This window comes from Atractosteus spatula, chromosome 8 (assembly GCF_055471065.1).
Source record: "Atractosteus spatula isolate fAtrSpa1 chromosome 8, fAtrSpa1.hap1, whole genome shotgun sequence".
NCBI classification, from domain to species: domain Eukaryota; kingdom Metazoa; phylum Chordata; class Actinopteri; order Semionotiformes; family Lepisosteidae; genus Atractosteus; species Atractosteus spatula.
Window position 1 is genome coordinate 53,171,647 of NC_142713.1, and position 23,915 is coordinate 53,195,561.

General features: G+C 38.9%; 1 protein-coding gene across 1 annotated transcript in view; it reads right to left on the bottom strand.

Annotated features, from left to right (window-relative positions):
• pclob (piccolo presynaptic cytomatrix protein b) overlaps positions 1-23,915 on the bottom strand; it is an 83,004-nt gene that overhangs the window by 48,133 nt on the left and 10,956 nt on the right. The window contains exons 6-10 of the mRNA XM_088922621.1: positions 13,751-15,938; positions 6,790-6,864; positions 5,409-5,545; positions 2,201-2,276; positions 1,063-1,188 (exon numbers count right to left, since the gene is read on the bottom strand). Coding sequence (XP_088778747.1) covers positions 1,063-1,188; positions 2,201-2,276; positions 5,409-5,545; positions 6,790-6,864; positions 13,751-15,938 — 2,602 coding nt within the window. The remainder of the gene's footprint in view (positions 1-1,062; positions 1,189-2,200; positions 2,277-5,408; positions 5,546-6,789; positions 6,865-13,750; positions 15,939-23,915) is intronic.

A 23,915-nucleotide genomic window follows, 5' to 3' on the forward strand; every position in this document is an offset into this window, starting at 1 on the left:
CTGGACACAGGAGAGAACAACATATGGGGACAGTACAGGGAGCAGTAGAGGAAGGCTCCAGCATTGTCTTCCTGTCCCCCTACCCACTACTGAGAAAGGGTAGGAGGGGTGTATAATGGACTACGTTGTTTGGTTTGGCTGGGACCGAAGGCAATACCTAAAGTCACTGAAAGACCTCACGATGTTTCTGCTCTGTGGCGGTAGAAGGCACACCAGGGTACCAGATGGAGGAATAGTGGTGCTCGACTCCTCTTTTTGGGCATTTGGGGTTTTGGATAATTGGCTATCATGAGAGCTTCTGTGTTTCTGTGAGGTATGTGTCCTTTGTGGCAACTGTGTCATTCATTCTGTGTGTCGGTAGGCAGTGGTAGGTATTGTAACTTTTAAATTAATAGGCTGTAATAAAATGGGGAATTATGTAGGATAACTGTCTTGTCTGATCTATGGGTGTACTGGTGGTTCTGGGAGATATAAAGATCCTGTTGCAGGAGAAAGACTGTTTTAGCACCCTGAAAATTGCTACTGTAGGTGTCATAGTTGGCTAGAAAGTATCCCTCAGATGTAGGTCACTGTGCTACAGTATATATAATGTACTTATCTGTGACACATACTCTTAAGCACACCCCAGACATGGAAGGCTCCTGGCAAGATACCTTTATTCACAGGTCGGAGTTAACTGTGAAACATTGAAGAGCCTCAGTGAGGGTGAAGTAGCTGTCTGTGAGCAGCTAGCTTTCACTTTACTGCAAAAACTATACACCAGATTTGGAATCTGAAATCCCCACTGATGACCCCTCCCCCTGTCAGCATTCTAAAATAGCAAAAGCTAATTAATATATAATATTCATTCCCATGATCCTTAGCAATGTTCTGAACTCATTCCATAAATGTGGAAACATGTTCCCCGTGACATATTCTGTATAGGCCCCGATTCATGCACCTGTGCCCTCTTGGCTCCACATAAAACCATCACAAATCAGCATTGTAAAAAAGCAAACTTATGTACCGTAATTTGCTGTTAAAATGACTAGTTTATTGATTACATTCCCCTAGAACACCTACCTTCGACAATTTTTCCTGTCTGTTCAGCAGTCCCTCCAGGTAAGACCTTGGCAATGTACGCTCCAATATCTCCTGTGTTTCCGGGAATTTCCTTTCCACCTACTATTCTGATACCTAACCCGCTGCCTAAAAAAACAAACAGGAGATTAAATATTTCCAGTACATACTGAAGTGCTTCATTTAAAATAGAAACACAATACTCAAAGATGCCAGGGCACTGACTTGTTATTCAGTCTAGTAACAGTACACAGAACATTATATGTAGTGACAATCTCAGCTTTTTTAGGTGCACAAATGTATATTTTTCCAACGTTTTTGCCACAAAATGCGGAGTGCACACAAAATGTGGAGTTGGAACTATAAGGCTTGGAGATTTAAACAGCCGTAATTTAAAGGATGGCCATGTCCCAATATGCACACTTGAGGTCTTGTGCCCTTCATATGCATGTTCCTGCTCAAGTCTGCAAGGACTTGGGGTGTCCCATTTCTAAATTTGTGTTTCCCAGTCCTACTCAGGAGCACCCCCAATGCGCCCTATATGCACCCTTCCGTAAAGTGCACATCGGAGCGGAGTCCTCAAAAGGGAATCACCCAGAATTCCTTGCTGAATGATGACGTTTCATGTTCTAACCTATCAAAGTGGAGAGAAGTTGCCGTGGAAAATAAAATATTCAAGTGTTAGTAAAATTTTACATTGCAGTCATGGATTCAGAGCACAGGTATATGGAGTCTTGAGTAAGGTACAGTACTTTAACCAAACTGCTTTAGCAAACCTAGCTGCATAAATTGATTCTGAAATGTACTGTAACTTCTGTAAGCCACTTTGGACTCATACTGTATATTAAGACTGTGTGTGACTGCCTACATACAGTATGTATTCTTTATATGAATTAATGATAAGGTAATGTTCCTTGTTTTTTTGTGCAAATTAGTATGTACATGAAGACTTTAGAACAAAACACCTCGTTAATTAAATAACATCATTTCTTTACGAATAATCTTTATCATTCATATGGTAATGAGTATCCCACTTCCAGAGACAGAGGTTGGTGTCAAATTTTAACTTATATGACAAAAGCATCATAAGCATTATAGCTTAATTCTAATTTTTAAATACTATGTGAACTTAAAAACATACCTGACACACTGTGGTCTTTTGGATCCTTTTGCAGTTTCACTCGAATATTGGGAAAACTGTACTGAATGGGCTTGGTCTAAAAGAAATAGAATAGAAATGTTAACCCGCTCTTGGGAATAGACAGTTACATAAAAAAAAATATTTAAAAGAGCTGTGCCTCCCTTCAGCCCCCAGACAATGAGCCTGTCATCCAATTCACCCCCTGAGTACCTGGCCAACCCTCAGGAGTGTATGGACACTGCCCAGGCTTTCACTTGGCAACAGTGTTCGCTGGGTGCCACCAGAAACAACAATATGACTTGCACAATATCAGGCTATACTTGGGAGGACCCCAGCTCCATGTTTGACACTGTAGTGTATACCAGGAGATGTTCAAATAGCATAGGAAAGTGGTGGTGCTCCACTGTGGCCAACAGGCCCCATATAAGAAGTAGAGGGCTTACAGGAGACACTGGTCCTGTAGAACTCCAGGCATCCCCAGGGGAGACATAGGAAGGTCTAGGCCACTCTGCCATTAGTGTCACTAGTAGACCATAAGCCTCTGACAAATGGTCACCCAGTGGCCCAGAGCCCCTTCCAAAGTGCGAAAGACAGATCTGAGATCTGAGACTGGACCTGCTGGCTGGAATACAACATATGCCAGCTGGCAGGACTGTATGAGGCCAGAAAAACAATCTGGCGCTAGACAAGTGCACTGCGGTGCCAGGTGATATCTGGAGCTCATTGAACACAGACAGGACTGCAAGGAAAGTAAGGTATGTAGCTCTGCAATTTCTGCAGGGTTCTGCTGGAATAGCAAATGACGGAATTGTTTTTCTTTATTGTAGTTGTAAACGTGAGGAATTTCTAGCTCTGTTCATTCACTTCAATCATTCCTTGTGTGTTTGTGGCCTCCGTCATGAGTATGTGAGTGAGTGGCGTGGATAGAGCTGGGAATGACAGTCGTCTAACGTAGAGAAAATAAAGGAGTGGAACGGCTCCCTCAGCATCAGGGACAAAACAGGTAGTAATAATAATTAACACAACAAAAACAGACAAACATCACCAGCAAATGTATATACGGTACAACAGTGAGATAAGATACGAGAGTTATTTTAGAATGTTTGAAAGTGAGACTGCAGAGGGGATGAAAGATTGCCTGAGTCTGTTACTGATACACCTGGGGACACAGAGGCATTTCCCAGATGGGAGTAGTGTATAGTAAATGCACCGTAGAGAGGGTGTGCCACACTCTTCATAATGCTCTTCTTTACAACTTTCTGTTTGCAGAGGGCATACTGTATACCTGTAGTGTGATCTGATTTTCCCCCATGAATTTGCTAAGGAGATAAAACCACAAAGAGCCTCCTGAGTGCCTCAACCATTAAAGGTGCTCATCTGAGCACAGGGGGGCTCAGTGCTCCGTGATTCGACTGGGTCATGTTGCTAGCTGACTGTGACCAGAGTTCCCCAAGAATCAGCATACACTTGGCTGAGCACCACCAAGGGCAGGGTGGGATTGGTCAACCACGGCTATCAGTGACACAGTGACCTCTGAGGTGCCTTCAACATGAGCGATGTACAGTACCTCTCCTCCAATTGGCACGGAACCCCCCCACCCCCATGGGGACGTGATGCCTTTGAACTTTAAAAGATAAGTAGCTTGAAATTTTATAGAGTCAGGGGACTGTGCCCTCACTTCTTCATTCTCCACTATGTGTACTCATGTGGCTCGTACAGTACCTGCCAGCTGTCTTAAAAATACACAGCAGGTGATTCCACATTGGGTGGGTACAAAAACTGGCAATTCTAGGTCAAAACAGTTAATGTGGGAGACAACACTGAGGTCCTGCATACCAAGTATAGACAGATCTCAAACTACGAGACGAACATCAGTTAACGTCAAAACGTCTCTTTCAGTGCTGTGAAACGTTTACTAGAAAGGCTCAGATAACCCATTTCTCATTAAACGGCCTTGCAGTTGAAATGTTGTCACAAACTCCAGAATATTGATGAGGATAGAAAGAATTACAAAAAAACATTAAAATATTAGGATTAGATGAATTGGAAAAAATATATTTGTAGGAAGAGAGGAAGAAGAAACTTTCTCCGACTCTGATGTTAAATACAGTGGAGAATCTGTGATGCAATGGACTTCATTTACTTTCAGGCACTCGCAACATGAGTACTGTTAAAGAATAAATTTATTAAGTAATGTTGCACTCTCATGTGCTACCAAGGGTTTGGAATTTTATTGGATGCATGTTCTGGCAGTAAAATCTATTAGTTCTATGAATGAATTTCTGCAAAACAGAAATATTACAATTATGGATTAGCCATCTACATCTTCCATATTTCAGGTGGGTGGCTGCGTCACCATGCGTAGGCTGCAAAGGAACAAGTAATAGGTTTATTCCATGCTGAAAAAAAAGAAGAAAGAAAATACAACGTTTCGGCCGTGGAGCCTTCTTCAGGTGTGAAGAAGGCTCCCACACCTGAAGAAGGCTCCATGGCCAAAACGTTGTATTTTCTTTCTTCTTTTTTTTCAGCATGGAATAAACCTATTACTTGTTCCATACAGTATGTCAATCTCACTGAAATGTTGTGGATTGTTTTGAAGGCTGCTACTGCAAAGAGGAAATCAAAGTTGACTGCAGACCGCACAGCTGTACAGTATGTGTTGAGGAAGGCTAAAAATATAATCAGAATGATCCTGGGAACATGTTTATACGATATTTACCACTTTATGCATGTCATACAATGCACACACATTTATACATGTGCTATTTACAGTACCTACTTTTTCCTCTGGCTACATACAGTAGTTATTTCCAACACAGAATACGTGATCTTAATTATAAAACAGAATGTCTAATTTGTATTTTCAGTAGTACTATTGGAAATTATACCAACCACACAAATAGTGCATTTTCTCAGATTCATAGGTGTCTGTTTCACTGGTCATAGTAGAGCTTTGCTGCACTGATAAACCATAATAAGGGCTCTGCCTCTAAGAATTAGAAGTCTCTTTAGGCAGCTCTGCTTTCTAGTGCTGTGAAACAGCCAGAAACTTAATACATATTCATATATCCCATAATACACAGCAATTGCTGCTCGCTATTACCATCACAATCCTGGAAGTTGTTCCAAAGACGACCTACTGTATAAAGTGGGTATTCAAAATGTGTATTGTTCTTGCTAAAACCATTAAAAAAACAGGTCTCCTTACCTCTCCTTGCTGGTGCTGGCTTTGTCTGCTATGTGATGTTCTATCACTAAGCCTCCGATCCACAGCGTGCCCATTTTCCAGGCGGGAATCGCGAGGCTTGTCAAACCAATCAGTCTCCTCCCGGCGCAGGTGGTATGCTTTGGAAAGCAAGTTAGAATCAATTGCCCCATCCCAGAAGAAAACAACAGCAGTGATGGACAGCAGGGCATAGAACAACCTGCTTATTGTATTGCTTGGGATCAGTAAGTTCATGCAAGGAAACGTGTGACACGTTGGGAGAAATAAAAAAACAGTAAGCAGAAGCACAACGAGAGGAAAGACAGCTAAAACATACATTAGGCTTTAATGAAGGTCTGTGATTTTTGAAGGAATACTTCCTTCATTTTTCAGGGTGCTTGTCAATAAATGTAATCTATTCTGGAAAAAAAGGTCTTTCATCATAAGATGAAAGCTATTTCCCAATATCAAAAACTAGTAAATGTTATTTTTCAGCTAAAAATGAATAGACGGTATACTATCATGTCATGTGTAATTCAGTTAAGTTCATAAGAATGGCACTGACCATTTGCCCCAAGCATGAAAAAAATCAAAACTACCACCTAATCAGCATGGGTTTTGAAGGAAATTAATTTCTTATATCGCCTTCTAAAGGTTTCACAAAACTACCTCCATATTTCTACTTCTTTGAATGCCCCTACGTGACCTTTAACGTTAATTTATTTGGAAATGTCAACCGAATCTTGCAATAAAATATGGATGGTTTTGGACTCTTAAGTTCTTCACAGAAAGAATGAGTTTGTTTCGCATATATAATTTTTTAATCACTATTTGAAATTGAAATCCCAGAATTTCACATACTGTCTACAGTAAATGCGAAAAATGCCATACAGTTTTCTCTCAATTGACATTTTTCTTAATGTTTGTTTCAAGTGTATGACTTACAACATTGACTTATTCAAATCCAGGAGTGCTTGACTTTATGTAAAAGTTATAATCTAGCAAGAGATCTATCTTAAGGTATTGTTTTTCCTATGTATACTGTAAAAACAACAACAAAACAGAAAAAAACTATAACTATTTTATAACAAATTTATAAATGTGTTATATACTATGTGTTGTATCTGTTATTAATATCTGCAACACTGAATGTTTACAAAGAATAGATTTACAATACCTTGGTATAGAACAGTTCCCTGGGCCTGTTTCATATACTGTAGTATGATTAGTATTCATCTTCATGTTTCTTTCTTAATTTAGAACTCAGATTTGTCAAAATTAAATGAATTATTATTTGTTTTATTTTCTTCATGACAAATAAAATATGAAATCTAAAGTCTTCTTGACTTGTGCCAAATGAAGAAATGTCTAGGAAAAAAAATACCGTAATTTTGCTGTGGAACGCTGCATCCCAATGTATTCTTGGCGCATTCAAATGTTTTTTTGTAGCGATCACATTCTAAAAAGGAATTAAACTGCAGTCAAAAAAGATGCAATTAACCTCTTACACATGGAGTGATGAAGTGTCAAATTAAATTGACTAAATCTGTCCTGAAATTAGTTTTTTATACATGTATGGTTATACTGTGTATTTAAAATGTGATCTGTTTGATCAGTTTGTCAGCCTAAAAGGAGTGATGTTTCAACTAAAGTTGTTACTCTTTATGCAAAACATAAATTGTGCAGCAGAATTACATAACTGTGGTGTGCTGCTTTCTCAACAAGAGAAAACAGAAAAGTGTTGATACCATTGTGAGTTGTAGAGGTATTATATTATATTACAAAACAGACAAAACTTTTTACTTGGTTGTTGTTGCACACATCAGTCCCATACAGCTGTGATTAGACATAAAGGTTGCCAGACAAGATACAAGTGTTTTAGTACAGGTCATCAATTCACAGAAGTGACAGCTAATTTTAGCCTCCATTAACAATACGAAGAATGTATCAATCATGGTGTGAACCAATGGTTTGAGTGGATAATAATGAATGTACTACAGAAAACTTGGAACAAGTATATTTTGCATTCAAAATTATTTTTTACACTTACATTATTATGCATGTAGATAAGGAAGACTCACAATCCCTAAACAACAGCTTTGGGTGCATATGGGGATGAATACCAATGGATTGGAAGTGTACCACTGAGATGCAATTTGTTCAAACCATGAGACATATGGTAAATATATATTTATGCTTTATGAGTTTTAAAATTATTTTAACTCTCACCTTCTAAATCCCAGCTAGTGCCTCCTGCTGTGATGCAAAATTATGTTTTAGAATCTAAATGGCAAATTACTACAAGAAAAGGTTAGTGCTTCCTACAGCAGAAAAGACATCAGTGATTGTCTCTTTCATCTGTGACTTTTCTGTAATCTGAGAATCTTTATCTGAATTCAGCAAACTGTAATATAATGACTATAAGTACTGTATAATAAATCATAGGTATTTCTAATTGAGGCTCATAACGGTGGATTATACATAAATATATCTATATACTGTATTAGCCTGCAAACTGTTTCTGAAAATTCGGTTATGATCTTATAGGGAACCTTTTCATGACCAGAAATATCCAAGAGGGTTTTACCAAGAGTTTATGTTATATTAAGATGCTATAGAGCCACACCAGAGGAACTGTGTGCCATGTAGGTCATACAGTAATGTTAAGTAACTTTTGGAATGGTATACATATGAAATTCTCAGTAACTGACCAAGGTTTCAGAGGGACAACAAAATCGGTCAATTAGTGCTTTGAAAGTATACAGTAAATACTACTAGGAATAAAACTAATCTTGCAAGACACAGTCCATATTCTCCCAGAGGAACAGCACTTCACAACCTCTTAGCCTTACCTTACTCCTTAGAAACGTAAGCAATTTGTAAGTTCAGCTTTTACCCTGCCTTGATTTAACGTGATCATTTCTCCCAGACACATTTGTGTCACCAGAGAGGTGTTTAATACCACAACTAGGACAAGGTTATACTACACTGTACCGTCTGACATCTAATTTCACATAATAGCTGCATATTCTGTCCTACTTAATGTATTAGCTTTAGCGGGATTAGTATACTGCAAAAAGCAAGCGTATTTGATTTATATTATAGTTCTTTAGCAATATTAAGGATCAGCCTTAACAGAAACAGAAAAAAAAACATGCCAGTAAAAATATAATTGTGGCAGATCAGGTTTTGAAGATCGTACAGTAACAGCCAACAGCCACTAGATCTGACAAAGGCCTCGATCACTTGTAAATAGTTTCAGTGGGTGTCAATCAGTCCATTAAAATTTTGGTGACAGTGGTGGTTGAGTTTTTGGTAGAGGTCTGGAGAGGCTTATTTGTGTTAAGTAGTGAGGAGAAGGGACTGTTTGTGACTGCAAGACCTGTTCTTACGGTAACTCTGCAATAAAGACTCTTGCACTGTACAGCGTCTTCCTCGTGAGTTTACATGTGCTAAGATAGCTAGAGTCACTCAAAGATGGGGTCTGTCATAGCAATAGTTATTATTTTCTCCCTATGTAAATTAAATCCCTATCCCTTTCCCCTCTCTTTCCACCTAGCAATATTTTCTTCTTGAAAATGGTTACTTAAGAAATTATCAAATTTCTTTCATCTTTTTTTTTCAAAGGGATAAAGGCAGCATTTAATTTTTACCTAAATCCATCAATTGCAATATGTTTTTAGTTCACATCCAAAGTGGAAGTCATTTGTTTGGAAGGGTTAAAAAGGGCATTTTGTAATTTCTGATAACTAGAAGTGCTCCAGTCAGCAATTCACAGGATAAACAGTTTGGTAAAATTTTGTTAACTACAGTAAATAGAGTAGTAGGAATGGGCAGTGCCTTTAAACAGGTTTTATCTTAGAATAAAAGTTCTTCATTTTCTTCACATTTCCTCAATTCACAGGTTTATTAAACTGTTTTCTCATCGAAGGATGTTGAAGGATATATTTTCCTCTCACTTCTATAGAGTATCAGCAATTCTTTCTGAACATTTTAATATGTACTAGAGTGCTGCCAAAAGAACAACATAACTAGTTTTATTACCAATTGTGGGCACAATTATACCATATGTAAGTGATCAGGAACATTATGACAGTAAACCCTTGTATCTCAAGTAACAGCCAATTACTGAGTGGGACATCGATGATTAACCTAGAATTTGTTTTATAATGATGTCGATGGCTTGAAAAGCTCGGCATTTTCATTCTTGATGTCATAGCAGGGATGCCGTACAGAAGATTCAATACCCTCAAAGCAAATCAGAATCCCGCTGAAGACAGCCTTTATCACCCCACCCTTTTGTACAGTACCCATACACATGCAACTTTCCTCCTTTTGGCATATTTAAAGTAGGGCTGCAGAGCTTGTATGTGAAAGGTGGTTACAGATTAATATATTTCCTCCAACTAAAATATGGAACACATCTTTTCAAAACAAATCTGCCTTTCAGATTTTTCATTAAACAACACCCACTGCTGTTGCTACTCCCACGACTCTAAAGCTGAAACGCAAGTTTTTAAACACCTGCCAATCTGCTTCCTTTGGGACAGAGAACATGGAAGACAAAAACTGGGTCATGAATGCAAATTGGACAGACACGTTCACACTGACGTTATCTTGTAAGTAGCCCTCCAGTGACAGGCGGGAACCTGCAGAGGGGAAGATAACTCTCAGTACACTGGCATATGAGAAATCTTCGGCTTTATTTACTGCACCTATTGGAGAGGCGAATTAACTGACTTTCAGACCACAAGCTTCCCTTGGAGAGATTACTACCCAGAACAGTTCCTCCAAACCTGACAGTTTTACAATGCACTGGAGCTACTGTACCTCGGCATGATAGCTACAGAACAGCAGAAATGTTTCCTGCTGTGTATATCCAGTACACTACTTGGGCTAAAGCTGTATTTCATAATGGACATTAAGAGATAGGGTCCATATTTGGTTGCTTTACAGATTCTCTGGCCCAACCGCTTACCTTCTCTAACCAATGTTTTGACACCCAAGAATTCTGGTTTCTGCTGTCTATCTGGGCCTCACAGTACCTCATTCCTTATCTCTCTGACATGTCATAAAACTGAATTACACAGATGACTTTGACTCTCTAATTCTGTCTCCGACACAAACTAAGCACTGGTCCATGGCAAGCTATACTGCACACTGGAACAGGTGAAGGTTCATTCCAAGCTGAATGAATTTTGGCTGTGGAGCCTTCTTCAGGCGTGTCAACACTTTGTGTTTCTTTTCTTTTTACCTTTCAGCTTGGAATGGATCTTCACCTCTTCACCTATTCACCTATTCCTTTGCAGACAATGAATGCTGTCACAGCTCCCTACTCAAATATATGTATTGTCTTGCTAGCAATTCCAAGCAGCTCTTGCACAGTGTATGGAGATTCCCAAACTAGTCCTGAAATTTAACTCCCATTTGCAGCTCAAGGAAAATCCCTCTGCTCCGCAGGTGATGGTTTTTAACAGACAAGCCACATCCCAGCCTCTTGTAATGCCTCTTGTTTCTAACAATATACACAACTTCTTCCTGTGCAATGTGTGCTCCACTCCATTATTTCTCGTGGTAAGGATAAGAATGGAATTTGATGATTTAAGTAATAAAAAAATACCTGACAATACATACAGTAATACTACTTTACTGTAAATACTGCATGTGGTTCTCAGAGATCACTACTTCATCTCTTCACCTTAAATCTGCACCCAAAAGTTATGCATTAAATTTTTTTGACAATGCAGTCTCTACATTTTTATTTTCTCTGTGCTATTTTCTGTTTTTGCCAGAAAATGTAAACTTCAAATGCTTAACCTAAAATGACCCATGATGTTCACACTCTACACTTGTTAATCCACAGACTTTGAAAAATTCTACATACCCATGTCACAAGAAATAAATCAAGGATTTGTTGCAGCCCTAATTTAAAATTATGCCAAAAATCATGTTTGTTGAAGAACTGTAATGATAGTACGATGAGTGGTTAATTTTTCAGAACATAAAGACATGCAAATTATATCAGCAGGCACATTGACATCCTATGTCAGTCATAAAAAATCAAATGCATGCAAATTACATTTGCTTTATTTTAATCAATACACACATTACATATTTACTGTATACTGTATGTACATGCAATTGTATGACACTGAATTGAGGTATTGTTAACATAATGCATGTGAAATAGTAACAAACCATAAACTTCTGATGTGGAAAAAATGCATATTTTATCTAGACAACACAAATGGATATAATAAAAAACCTTAAATAAAAATAACTTGGTCAAGTAACTGCTATACCTGTAATGAAAAGGTGGACAAGTAACAGTCAGTCTGCTGGGCTCAGATAGGTGAATAAATCTGTAGTGTATCTCTTTCTACACACTAGTTTACCAGTAAACAAAATTTCTTCAGTGCTAAATTTGCAGTCCAAATGACACTTGTTGATTAAAAAACGTTCTGTATTAGAATTGGAGTATACAAAGTATAAGCACTCCAGGACTTAACAGCAAGAGATATTATATACAGTATACTGTATATATAATTATAAATATTATAAACTGCATATCTTAATTGATGTATTATTTCTGTTATCTGATCTGAAACAAATCAGACAAAACATAAATGCCTTTAAAGCAACGATTAATTTCAAGATTAATTTCAATCTATCATATTGCAATGCCTTATAGACATGTAAAAGAGACTGAGTTAAGTCCTGATCCATTTACATACTGGCAAATTCCTTCTTTCACTGGAAGAGGAGGGGAGGCGCTCAGGAACTTCTGTAACTTCTGTCTCCCACATGTTATAAAAGATAAAATTTTGTTGGCCATCAAGACAAGAGAATTCTCAAATGTTTCAAAAGGTCCAGAACCTGCATTCAATACATTTCAGGTCCAAACTGAAAGAGTTACACTCTCCCTCACTGATGAGCACTAGCAATGTTCACGGCAGCCTTTTACATCACCGTCAATGGAAACCCATTGACAGGAGACTTGGATCACCTGGTGACGTTTTACGACACACGCCCGTTCCAGGTGATTCAGAAGATAAAGACAATGATGTGACAGGGCGCGGGGCTCTATTATACTGTAGTATCTGCTGCTGAGATTGGACAAGCAGCAGACCTGTGAGGCGTAGAAAGAACCAAAATGCTGGGAAAGAAGTTGCTGAGGGGAAACCTGCAGGCAGCATGCAAAAACAAGGGCCTGCACAGTCTCACCCCAGCAGTGGATTATCACAGTCTTGATCTTCTGAATCACCTGGAATGGGTGTGGCCGTAAATCATCTCCAGGTGATCCAAGCCCGCAGTAACCTGGGGTTGGACGGCGATGTAATCTGCTGCCGCCTCAATGCGAGCTCACCTTACTGCTCATTTGCAAGGATGAGCACAGCAGAAATATTCCCAATATCCATCCATTTTCTAATTGCTTCTTTCAGGGTCACGGGGTAGCCGGAGCCAATTCCGGCAAGCAATGGCAGAAAAGTGGGGATTTCAAAGATCACGTTCACTAATTTTATCTGCAGCCTGTTTATCTGGGGTTTTTCTTTCTAAGTAAAGTTTTATTCAGAGCAGAATCTTGTTTATTCAGCAAAAAAAGGAGAAAGAAATGTCTTTCAAACATATGTCTTCATTTTCATTCAACATCAGGTATGATTTAGATACAATCATGATATGAAACCTCAGTTTGTATTAAAAAGTTAAGTTTGGATTTCTTTTAATATGAGAGCCTTTAGTTGGTCAAATGAGGCACTTGTTTGCCTTTAATAAAAGGTTAGATTTGCTTTTATGGCAGATATGCCATCATAAATCTATCTAACATCTTAATTTATTTTCCTGGCCGACTAACTATCACTAACGTAACAAACTATATATAAAGATAAAAACAAATAACTTCCTAACGAAAAGAAACAATTTCGTAGCCAAAGCATATTACGTTCAGATTAAGTGCTAAAACCTAATTTTAACAAAATCGGCAAAATAAGTTATATTTCTTGCAGACAAACCTACATGCAAGAGGAATAATCACATTAGGAAACAAAATGCGCCAAGAAATTACTTGAAATGGTTTTACAGACAAAAACGTTCAGATCATACACATTGAAAAGACCAAAAAAAAGACATAAATGGAAAAGAGCCATAGGCATGCTTCATGTGCACACAGCACAGCAGGATAAACAAAACCACACACAAAGAAGTACAGTACACAAGATAAACTTTAGACAGCAAACATAATAAGAGAAATTGAAGCTTCATATGCATAGACCAGCACGATCACATACATGCATAAAAGTGGACGTTTGCAGAATGACAGTGAGCTAACAGTCTGAGGCCTAATTTACCTTCACTATCTGACATTGCATGCTGGAAGTCATCCATTATGAATGCGATATCCCGGTCATATCCTCTGGTCCTTGTATCTTCTCTCATGTGCTGCTGCACCTCAGGAAGAGAGTGGCTAGAGCCGAACTGGTCCCTGGAATCAGCACAAATAGGAGGAAGGGGTCCACCAGAAGCCCGGGTCATACCCATTGGTTGTCCAACTGGGCTCAGAGGACTTTCTTCCTCTGAGTTTTGGGCCACAATTGGAATCCGCCCCCTGCTCTGGCTTATCGGTAGGCTGGACGGTTTTGTTCTTACTGAAGGTGATGGGTATGACACATCTAAGGGCTCGCTCTCAGTTTTCAATCTCAGAGATGAACTGGACGAATCTCTTTTGATTGAAAGGTCAAGTCCATAGACTGAAGAAGGCCTTGAAGAAGGTCTTGACCTGCTGCCGCTGGGATATGGCTTGTCCAGCTCATCTTGAAGAGAAGATCTCATAGTAGGGCCTAAATTCAGAGTTTGTCCAAGAGACTGTGCAAGGTTAGCTCCAAGTGTGGAACCCAAGTATTTCTGCTGCTCAGAGATATTTTTTCTCAGGCCAAATGTAATATCATCCTGTAGTAATCTAGCTCTGGATGAAAGACCACCAACTGCTGAGGTGCTAGAAGGAAGGTAACTACTATAATCCGGCTCCAAATCTCTGCTTTCCTGTATGGGGGAAAACTTGGTAATTTTAGGGTCAATTAATGCTTTTTTATGTTTGGTTTGTTTCTGGTACAGCACGGATGATGAAAGCTGTTTGGCAGCTTGCTTTTCAAGTGTAAGTCTGCTGATACTGTACTTTTCAGACTTTGGAAAGTGTCTGTAACTGCTGTCACCATGGTAATAGTGAGGCAGTCCAGAGATATGCTCCAGCCCTTCAGTTCCCCGACGGAACTCCTGCTTTATTTGCTGTTTCAGGAGTTTTAATTCATAAGGATCCTCCATAGAATCTTCTTCAGCTTTCCCATAGGTGTGCAGTCTGGAGGAAGTCTGAAGGGGGCCGAGGAAATCTGTTACCTCGGCACTCCTTCGCACCTCGGCCGCGCGAAGCAGACGGTCAGCCTTTGAGAGATCTTTGTCAGGGATGCTAAAAGTAGAAGACAGCCCTGTGGTGCCTTTCGTGAGTTCGCCAATGTCATCAATTAGGACATAGTTCCTGGGAGCATGATGGTCAATATCTGCATAGAAGGAATCAGCAGATATGCTTGACATAGGGCTGCTTGCCATGCTGCTTCTCTCATCTAAACCTATCCTCAGGTCAAGAGTGCTATACTTGCTTCCAAGGTGGGGAACTGCATACGTACTGTCAGTGGAAGAAGGTACAATCATGAGGGGCTGGTTGCGTATGACCTCATAGTTCGTGGTAATCTTTGGTTCCAGGTCAGCAAGGGTAGTCTGTCTTGGTTTTGACTGCATTAAAAGCATCTGTGATGGATGCTGGTAGTTTTGCTGTTGGGAGGCCTGAGGGTAAGACAATGTTGGCACGGAAGAGTAGCTGGACTGGGTTTGGTAAGGAGAAACTGGTTGATGGTACAGGGACTGCTGCTGGTAGTGAGTCTGTTGGGTATATTGAGAAGGGGCTTGTGTTGGCAGTGAAGGAGGTGCATATTGATACTGAGTATAAGGACTAGTGGGCTGGGCATACTGAGGTTCAGGCTGGGTCTGTGGTGGTATGAACTGATTAAATTCAGACTGTGGTGCAGTTCTTGGTCTTTCTAAACCATGTTGACTTTCCACCCTAGTCCCTCTGATGTTGCTTACTTCACTGTCCGACATATAATCCCGTTCTTCAGCAACACCCTGCAAATACGCCCTCTCCCTCTTCTCGCGCTCTTTCAGCAAAGCTTCTTTTCTCCTGTTAATGCCCATTTCCAGGTACCTCAACTTGGCATCAATTTCTTTTTCCTCCTCATCCAACTCAGCCTGCTTCTTTCGAAGCTTAGAAGACTCTCGCTCGACAAGGTCGAGCTCTCTGTCTATGTCTTGAAGGATCTTTGCTCTGGCCATTGTGTTTGTCCTGCAGATTCGTCTGCGCGAAACTGAACCTACTGTCGTATAACCAGACTGGCCCCCAGCTGTTTCCTCCTCAGGTGGTGGATTTGGAAGAGTTCGTTTAACTTTCTTTTGTGTGCCTGAAGGTGTACCACTCTGAGAGCCTTTGGTCTAGAAGAAAAAGGAATCATTGTAAAGTTACTGGAATGGTGTAATGCAGAATCCCACAGCTGCTTCACCAGCATGTGAAATTGACCACATATGATGCTACAGTACATCATAATCTATGACCAATCGACAGACAGAACTTTTCACAAACTATGGGATGCACAGCTCAGAGTTTTCCCCAAGTAGAAGCAAATAGGTATCATATGCAATTGATGAGGAAGTGCAGTAACAAAAGAAGTTTTATACCAGGGAATAGATGTGACAGGGAATATCTGTGGTTGATTTAAAAATTTAAAGTTTGTGAAGTCAAATTCAACTACTAGGGAGCAACTACAGACAGTATAATTTACTTCACATCAAGTAACCACAGATCCTTGGTGGCTCAATTTTCTTCAGCAAACTCAGCATTAGCTTTTTTAAATGCAACTCACATGAGCAGGATAACGTGCTCTAAGCCTGGAGCGTTCAAGCAGAAAACTGTTTTCTGCATCATTGGGTAGAACCAGTATTAAAAATGCTACTCACATAGTTTTTTTTTTCATTTTGCTGTCTGTTGGAACAAAGATTCTAAATCTATACATCTGTTGTAGACACTCAGTGTTTCATTAAAAATGCGAAGCGAAATCTTTAGATTCTTTATTTATGTCATTAAAAACATATTTGAATAGAAAGATTTGGCGGCATTTCGGTTGTCTTCATTCATTTAGATGTACATTGCTTAATGCTTCATGTATTGATGCTTAAAAATGTATGAAACCACAGATTTCAATATGGCAATATGTATTTCAAAGATGTAGAAAGCAATTAATATATTTTTTAATGCATAATACATAATAATTTGAAAGATTGCAGAATTATGCTTCCAGTATTGTTTATGAATGAACCCTTGGTCTGTTTTGCAAATGCACTTAAAATATTATAATTAGGAAAGCAATACATACTGACAATGTTCTCAAAACACCAGAGAATTTATAAGGGACATTGTTAAATCTGGTCTTCCTAGTATTTCTTGGTGCAAATAAGCATTATGTTTGCGATTTAAAATAAAATTTTAGAAATAATGTTAACATCTCTACATACACGCATATACAGTAATTACACGTTAGAGAGCTCTAGACAGAAATGTGAGAACCTCCCTAATTATCTGTATATTAGATTATTGCATGGAGAGAAATACAGTCGATCTGAATAACACCCAATCCATCTATTTAAAAATCTCGCAGAATAGGTGTTGCTGTTTTTTTCATCTTGATATTTTTTCATTTGTGGAACAACACAGTATTGTTGCATTAATACTTAAATAATAAAATACAGCAAATAAATTAAATTAAAGCAACATGTAAATTAAGTATTCATTAGCACAAATAAACCATGTTTTGATCTTGTTCAAAATACAAGGCAACTATTTAAACTCTGTCAGCTAAAGGAGTTTTGATAAAGCTTTAGACTGTCGATAATTGTGCATTACTTATGACTTGAATTGTGAGTAAATCTACAGTATTATGAATGGAGGTGATTAATAAATGTACTGTATGAACATAAGCTTATTGTAAATTATACCAGTGTGAGTTGTTCACCGCCCTCAAGTGTGAATCATTCAAGTATTTCCATGAATTTGCTACAGGAAAAGGACAACTAAATTTAAATCATTACTATAGACTTTTACAGAAGATACAGCAATGTCTTTCTAATAATCTGTGCCGCTTCCTTAAGCCTCTGGAATATTTTCTATAGACTTCCAAAATGCAATTACAGAGAATTAAGTAGAAGATCCACGAGCCTTTCATATTGACATTAGTAAAACGTCTGTTACTTCATTGTGCCAGTCTAAAAAAAAACTTAGCATTCATAGCTTTGAAAAAGCGTTTAATACTGATGAATGGGAAAAATTATGAGTTTGTAGTTGTCTTTTTTTTTAATGGAACGAGAAATTATAAGAAATGCAAATACTACAGCTTCATTTCATTGGGTCTTTCCTATTAACCTTTATAAGGAAGCAAAAGTCCAACAACATTGTGCTCTACTTTTGTTCTGCTTTGAAGAGGAAACCGCTGTCCTTTCTGGGGATCAACTAAAAATTCAAGGTGACTAAACCACAATATTTTCAGTCATTTCTGGTCATTATCCATAATGGCTACAGAAATTGATGAACAGCACAAGATTTCTGGATAATTAAGCAGATGAATATATGCATTTATCTCTCTGATTCTGCACTCTGCTGTATACTGTTCATGGTTATATATAAATGCAAAATATATCAAATTCTCTATATTTCTATCTGCACTTATTTATAAACAAGAAAACATAAAATACAGCATCCGTCTGCCTACTAAACTATAAATAAACACAAAACATATCTCAGTTACAGCATCTAAATTTTTTTGCCTGATCTTAAAAGGGGAAATCTGGTACAAAATTAAATACAAATCAAACATAAATAATACCAAAATATGCAATTACAAACATATTAGTGCAATGAAAGTGTATGGCAGTGCATCGCAGGGCACACACAGACACAAATACACATTGGTGCTTCCCTATCACCCTAACACCTTTTCTATCTCCAGGACCATTAACGACAACTTCCCTATCTTACAGGATGATCCCTCCACAGGTACCCTTTTTTCTGACCTCTCCATCATCTCATATTGCCAGCCACCTAATCTGCCTACATTTCTTTTTCACAGCTCCCTTGACCGTCCTCAGCAGTCATTCACACCAGGCACTTTCCTCTTTGCATCACCTGCAAATATATACTGATGGAAAAAAGAAACGCAACACCTCCTCCTCCACACTCTGGCCCTCCCGTCTGCGTGGAACAGGCTTCACTCATCCGTGAATAGGACCTGATGCCACTGCTGACGAGTCCATCGCAGCCTCTGTCTGGCCCGAGCCAGTCAGATGTGACGTCTAGGAGGTGTGAGCAGAGGGCCTCTGACAGGTCGCCTTGCTCTAAGGCCAGCAGCATGGAGCCTCACTGTCCTGTCACTGATGCGGGCATTGTGACTGCCAGCAGTTTCAGCAGCAGTACAGATGGCAGATCTGAAACGGTTTCCCAGATGGACCGGTCTGATGAGTCGGTCCTCTACTGGTGTGGTCACTCAAGGCCGACTGGATCTTGGACGGTCATCTGTCCTGCCGGTCTGCTGAAACCTTCTCTGCAGTCGGGACACAGTGGAGCAGCTTACTCCATAGCGTCTGGCAACGCTGGCACATGACATGCCTGCCTGCAGCATGCCAATGTCCCTCTCCCTTGCTCCTGGTGACATTCGAGACATTATGGAATTCACAGAAAACTGACTAAGTGTGGCCTTTTTCTTGCAGTGACCTAAGCTTTGAATTAAGGCCTTTTTAAAGGTGACCTCATCAGGCATTGTTCCACCTCTACCTCGTTGGGTAAAAGTGCACCTAATGAACTTTCCTGTGACTGGCAAGTTGCAATGCCTCACTGCACAAGCTGTATTGCTGGTCAGAGGGCTTAAAACAAATTGACAGCTTTTTGAGAAGGAACAAGTAATAGGTTTATTACATGCTGAAAATAGAAGTAAGAAAACACAATGTTTCAGCTGTGGAGCCTTCTTCGGGTGTTGGTCTTAAATTCTCCCTGTAAAATTACACAACTGCAACACACAAGTTACCAAGAAACTGTTAATTGATTTTAAAAGATTATATATGTAATTAAGAGTGATTCATTGTGTAATCCAACTGCAGTAAATACATCAAGATTATTTAACAGCTGGTATTTATTGTGTTCTTCTCCAAGCTCCACAACCGAAATGTTGTGTTTTCTTCTCTTTTTAGCATGGAATAAACCTACAGTATTACTTGTTCCTTTGCAGCTCACACCTGCTGACTCAGCTACCCACCTGAACTACTTCAACTTTTTGTGAAAGTACAAAAGCTGTAACTATAGTATTCTCATGCCAGAAAATTTTGCGTTTCTTTTTTCCATCAGTATATTTCCAATACCACGCTCATTCAAGGCCCCTCTGGACAATTCTGGATCACTCACATGACGTCTTGTACCTACAGCAACCTTATTTATTGCATCTCTTGCAGAAAATGCCCAGCTATCTACATTGGGAGGGAGACTGGGAGACCACTTTAGAGAACACGTCAGGGCTTTGAGAATCAAAGATTTCTCCAAGCCAGTAGTTTCTCATTTCACCTCTAACGGCTATGATCACACGGATCTCTCCGTCTGCGTTCTCAAAGAAGGGTTTCTCAACTCCTACTGCAGGAAGACATCCGAAACCAAAATTATCCTGAAAATAGGATCACAGCTTCCCCCTTCTCTCAATGACAGATTCATTTCCTTCTAATGCTCTCTATTCATTTGCAGGTTTTGACTTCACACCTCTCTTCACCTCTCTTGACTTCGCACCACCTGAGTGCCCACTCTGCCTCCCCCCTGCTCCCACCCTGTCCCCACTCCCGGCTTTGTTCTCCCATGCTACCGTATATCTGCTGCCGATTTTCCTCTTTTTCTTACACCCGAAGAAGGCTCCACAGCCATTGTGTTTCTTTTCTTCTCTTTTTAAAATAAACCTTTACTTGTTCCTTTGCTACCTAACAATATGTCTTTGTACTGTGGGAGAAAAATGGAGCACCTGGAGCAAACCTATGCTAACCTGTGCAAATGTGTGAAGAACATGCAAACTCCACGCAGATAGCACCCCAGAACTGACCCAGGGCCCCAGAATAAACTGCATTAAACCCTACCCTTTCCTCCCAATTTGGAATTTTATTCCTTGTTATGTTTTTTTAATTATCTAGGTGTTCTAAATTTGATTATGTAAATACAATATGAGCCAAATTCCTAAAAATGTATCCAGTTTGCATGAACAGATGTATCTGTCATGCGAACTGGATAAAAAAAACGATACAGTATTCATAAAAAAAACATACAGTATATATTTTATTTGGAATAAAGATCTCACACCTGGTTGTTTTCATTCCACATGAGCTTAATTATCGAATTGAAGCCTTGCTTGAACCGACGTACTGCTGGACTGGGATTTTCCAACATTGTTCTTTTTTTCTTAAACGTGGGGGATTTGGTTTTACTTAAGAAATGCAGTAATCAAAAGGTAGCCTCCGCCTTTTGATTTAAGAGCAAAAAAAAAAAACAACAACAACAGGTCACATTAATCCTGTTATGAAGTCAGCTGAGGGTTCCATTGTGTAACTGAGAGCCAGGCTGGAACAAGAAACAGCAGCTGGGTAAAACTCCAGGACCAGGATTGTGAGCTTCTGGGTTACTGCATGCATTTATACTACTGTTCTTTCACGTGTATTATTCTATTCAATTAATAAGAATAAGATGGAGAGCAAATGGAGGGAGGTAGCTCTTCTGTGTCTGGACTCAGTGTGGTGGCACTGAGAGGACTGCGTTCTGAGGTTGGCAGTGGGGCCTTACAGAGATGATTTTTACTGTAGACAGCCACCTAATACACCTGCTGGGTTTCATGCCATCCTATCTGAATTAGATAATTGAAGCCTCACCGGATCTAAGACGTTGCTTCATTGGAATATTTGAATTTTGTTTCTTATCACATGTTTGGAAAGTTATTTCACTTAAAAAAATAGAACAGTTAAAGCAACTTATTTAAGAGCAGTTCAAAGGAGTTTTACTATTTTTAAGTCAGTGAAGAGTTTGACTGTGTGACTGAGGGCTCGGCTGGAACAGACACCTACAAGCGTGTGGGTTTCCAGGACCGAGAGTGGGAACCACTGACCTCTTGTATTCCCAAACTTGAAATTCGGTATGATTTCTACCTGTTTTTTGTGTTGGTCTTAAATTCTCCCCGTAAAATTACATGACTGCAACACACAAGTTCCCAAGAAACTGTTAATTGATTTTAAATGATTATATATGTAATTAAGAGTGATTCATTGTTTAATCCAGCTACAGTAAATCCATCAAGATTATTTAACAGGTGGTATTTATTGTGCTCTCCTACACTTACTAATGATTGGAGGACTTTCCTCATAGAATCAAGTAGACAGATCAGGCATGGCTCTTTTCAAAAGTACATTAAGTGGCTAATTAAAGGAATAACAATAGCTTACAGCTCTTTTAATTAAGGCCTTCGTTACAGCCAAATATGCAAGTTTCTTATCACAAGGATGCTGTGTCAATTTCTGGTTAATGTTTAAATTAAAACGTGTCACCAAACATGCAAATCATTGATTATTTAAAAATCCTCTTCACTCCAGTATGTGAAGGCAGAAATTCTTCACAGGAACCTCTGCAACCTGTTGTTAGAGTTTTTACTTGCTGTGGGCAAATTAACCTCCTGGAGAGCTAACATCTCCAGTATAGAGAGCTAAGCATTAGGTGGCATAACACCACACCTGAAGAAGGCTCCAAGGCCGAAACGTAGTGTTTTCTTTCTGCTCTTTTCAGCATGGAATAAACCTATTACTTGTTCCTTTGCAGCCTACGCATGCTGACGCAGCTACCCACCTGAACTACACCAGGTGGCATAATACTAGATCTATCTTTTTCTAAAAACTGAAAATAAAATAACAGCATATTCCCCAAGAAATGAATGTTGTGTGATGATGCCACAGTATATTATGAATTCTAAATATTAGAAATGGCAAGAATTGTATCATTTGAAATGAATCCCTAGAATGATGGACCAGATAATGTGAGTGTTGACGATTAAGATAAAGAACGACTACTACATAGGTATCACAACATTGTTACATGAATTCTCTGTCCCATACATGTCTGTCATTTATGAAAATTGTTCATTCAAGTTTCACTGCTTTCGCCAAGTCAATGATTTTATAAAACCTCGGGTTTTATGTATCTGGACATTAATACTAACAGAACATATCAAGAAACAAGGAGCTCACTGAAACACTGCACATGAAATGAGCGACAGGCAGCTGAAAGTGATTATAAGAGAGGATCTGTGATGAGTGCTAGGTGGGATTAGTATGACAGATGAGAGCTCCCTCATCTCTCATATACACAGCGCCCCCTGCAGGCTTTCTGGTGCAGCTACAAGACTTGACTCTCCTCCAGGTAAAAAAAAAATTCAGTAGCATGCGAGTCAATGAAGTACGAAACATTTCAAACTTCAATTTCCTCATTGTTTGTAATAAATTCCATGTAATTGGACAAACTAATAAATATTTTGGCACTGTCTGTATCTGACTTAATTCTTTTACACTTGAACATATTTGCATATGAGCTGCTTAGACTGTATTGCTGATATAATCAAGAATACATACTTGATGTACTGTACATACTGATTAAAAGTGAACAAACACGTCTTCTTGTATTTCATTAAACCTAGTGGAATTCTATTTTAATACTCAACAATATAGCCTTAAGGATTTAGTAAAGGTTTAATAATGCTCATGTGTTTTTATGGAGAAAGACATCATATATCAAATGTTTTTAATCAACAACTATAAATATCTCTATATATTTTAAATTGAATAAAAGCTGTTTTTATCTTTCTAATCATACAATCACAGTAATGAATTCTGAATTGGACTGAGAATTAGCCAGTTAAAAACCTTCACAAAATGTTCATAATTAGAACAAAATGCATGCAAAATGTTTTGAATACTTCTAATAAGTATAGAACAAACCACTGAGCATTACGCCTACTTCAAAGTGTGTGAGTCAGATCTGGGATAAGGCTCTTGGGCTATGATTCATTTTGTACACAATCCACCGCCAAATTCTTAACTGCAAGAAGAGGGAATTCAGACTATACAATTATATTTTATCTAGCCACTTATTCTGCCAATAAAACATGTTATGACTGAAGAATATGAATGTCAGTCGTGTGCCAGGTGATATGTCTGTATTCAAGATCAAGGTCACACCTGCATATTTTGCTGAGATAATTAGATTAATTAGTGGACACCATAAACTAGTAATTACAACTCTTAACCCATGACCAGACTTTTCATGTGTCCAAATTCTCACTGAGGACACTGCTGTAGTATCTT